At 31.4% G+C, this 2,918-nt stretch overlaps 1 protein-coding gene across 1 annotated transcript; it reads left to right on the top strand.

The window, feature by feature from the left end:
* Positions 1-349: 349 nt before the first annotated feature.
* Positions 350-1,979, top strand: LOC138370965 (uncharacterized). The gene is made up of 5 exons (XM_069335606.1): positions 350-626; positions 851-943; positions 1,134-1,251; positions 1,364-1,492; positions 1,675-1,979. Exons 2-5 carry the CDS (start codon positions 851-853, stop codon positions 1,794-1,796), a joined length of 462 nt encoding a protein of 153 aa, XP_069191707.1. The 5' UTR covers positions 350-626; the 3' UTR covers positions 1,797-1,979.
* The last annotated feature ends 939 nt before the right edge of the window (positions 1,980-2,918 follow it).

The raw sequence follows: 2,918 nt of genomic DNA on the forward strand, positions 1-2,918 counted from the left end.
TTGGTATAAGTTTTCTTGTTTCGCCCACATGTATGTCCTTAAAATACGGCAAATATGCTCATGACCTTTTGCTGAATTTTGTATCAAGGTGTGGTGATCTGTATGGGAAAGATTTTCTAGTCTACAATGTTCACAGTTTGATTCACCTAACAGCAGATGCTGAGGAACATGGTACTCTTGACAGTTGTTCAGCTTTTCCATTTGAAAATTATTTGCATCAGCTGAAAAAGATGGTCAGATCAAGTAAAAATCCAATTGTCCAAATTACAAAAAGAATAAAGAAGGCTGAAAATACCATGATTTATAAAACATCTCCAGATAATAAAATTTCTCATAAATTTCCTAACAATGTATATTCGTTACCTGGATATAATTGCTGTGAAGTGTTAAGGACTGTACACAGCCGAAGAAGTGAAGAAAATTACTTCATTGTTAGGGTATATCCTTTTCAAAGCCCAATATTTACTAGTCCTTGTGATTCAAGAATATTTGGGGCCTTCAATGTTAATCCACGTAAGGACTTTTTAAAAAAAGTGTATAGGATTAACACATCAACCAGAGGAATGTTAATCAAGAAAACAGAAAGTACTTATATCTTCTTGTCAATACTACATGATTTATGACTAGTAAGTTTCTTGTGATTGTTTTTGATTCTTGTGCAAGCTGTAGGAATACTCTTTGCTTACATTGCAAACTTTTAACTTTAGTAAAAAGTATTGTTCACCATCATAACATATTAGAATTAAGGTTAACATTGTTGTTTAGTACTATATAAAATTAGTGACTGCTTATTTTCTTAGACACTGATAATGTGCTGCAGAAAATGTCCCTAATCAGTTTAAATTTGTAGATGGCTGAATCTGAAAATAAATACATCGTTGTGGAAGATGAAGAAGGAGAATTGTCAATCATCCATATCAAATGGATGTTTAGTGCATCTGATGTAAGTCAATATATATATATATTGTTTATTTGCAAAATTAAAACATTAGTATTTAAAATATGTGTATATGATATATGTTGATAGATTTAGAGATATATATGTATATAATATATGAAATACAGTGGGGCCTCGATTTATGAGACATACATTTACATATACATATATTTACAAATATATGTCCCCTTTCCAGGGATCAAACGTGGGCTATTGGCCACGTGAAAACCAATCATCGAAAGCCAAAAGAGGAGAAATACCAGACCCATCGAAATGGAGACGTTTCAACATCAGCAAGATTTATTCCATTGATAGTAATTAAATACAAGCATTGATTCATATGGTTAAATCAAAAATTTCTCAATGTTTTGATGTTATACAAAGTTTCGTAATAATGAATTATATATACTCTAATTTTTATTATAGGTACTTGGGAACTTGCCCTAAAACACCTTAAAAAGGCAGAAGAAACGTCAAATATGGAAAGTGACACAGACACAAGTTATCACCATAGGGCAGTAAAATACAGAAGAATACCAAATGATGTGGATAGAGGTATGTAGGAATGAATGTTTAGAGTTATTCAAAATAATTGTTAAAAAAATGAAACATGATTGGCTTAATGGAAGAAATAATCTTATTTACTAGGTAATATATTTTGCTAGGTAATATATTAAAATATATATATAGATATATGTTAATAGTTTTTCTGAATGCATTAAACGTTTTTGTTTCAGACAGTGAAGATTCACCACCAAGAAAAGTAACTGTTTCCATGCCCCGAAAGACTGCCGAGTGTAAGCTGACTCTAGATGAACATCAAAATAATATGATACAGGAATCAGGTAATTTAATTTAATTGAAAACATTTTATTTCTTTTTGAATGATGGTTTTCTTTTTAACAGAACAAGACAGAACTGGACAGAACTATTTTGTATTTAAAACTATTTGGTAAATATTTTCTATACAATGCTAATACGCTTCCACCCCTGACAGAATCATGTGGGACCAGCAAGTCTATCTGCAGGCCCAGTAAAATACCTTCCCCTCAAACTCCTAGACAAGACAGAACTGGTAAGCTTTAAGTAACTGGAGAAACATTTACATACACAGATAGTAACGTACTTGTGTATGATTTTAATGTAATATATTTTTACCAGCCTTCAGGGTGATGGAAACACTTTAAATGGTGTCGCTCCATTGTGTGAAACAAAATTTTTTAATGCATTCATAAAAGCTATAAGCTAATGTAATAATTCAATAATTACTATTTGTAGTTTTATGTATTTAAAACTATTTTGTAAATATTTTCTATACAATGCTAATACGCTTCCACCCCTGACAGAATCATGTGGGACCAACAAGTCTATCTACAGGCCGAGTACAAAACCTTCCCCTCAAACTCCTAGACAAGACAGAACTGGTAAGCTTTAAGTAACTGGAGAAACATTTACATACACAGATAGTAACGTACTTGTGTATGATTTTAATGTAATATATTTTTACCAGCCTTCAGGGTGATGGAAACACTTTAAATGGTGTCGCTCCATTGTGTGAAACAAAATTTTTTAATGCATTCATAAAAGCTATAAGCTAATGTAATAATTCAATAATTACTATTTGTAGTTTTATGTATTTAAAACTATTTTGTAAATATTTTCTATACAATGCTAATACGCTTCCACCCCTGACAGAATCTTGTGGGACCAACAAGTCTATCTACAGGCCGAGTACAAAACCTTCCCCTCAAACTCCTAGACAAGACAGAACTGGTAAGCTTTAAGTAACTGGAGAAACATTTACATACACAGATAGTAACGTACTTGTGTATGATTTTAATGTAATATATTTTTACCAGCCTTCAGGGTGATGGAAACACTTTAAATGGTGTCGCTCCATTGTGTGAAACAAAATTTTTTAATGCATTCATAAAAGCTATAAGCTAATGTAATAATTCAATAATTACTATTTGTAGTTTTA

This window comes from Procambarus clarkii, chromosome 34 (assembly GCF_040958095.1).
Source record: "Procambarus clarkii isolate CNS0578487 chromosome 34, FALCON_Pclarkii_2.0, whole genome shotgun sequence".
NCBI lineage: Eukaryota > Metazoa > Arthropoda > Malacostraca > Decapoda > Cambaridae > Procambarus > Procambarus clarkii.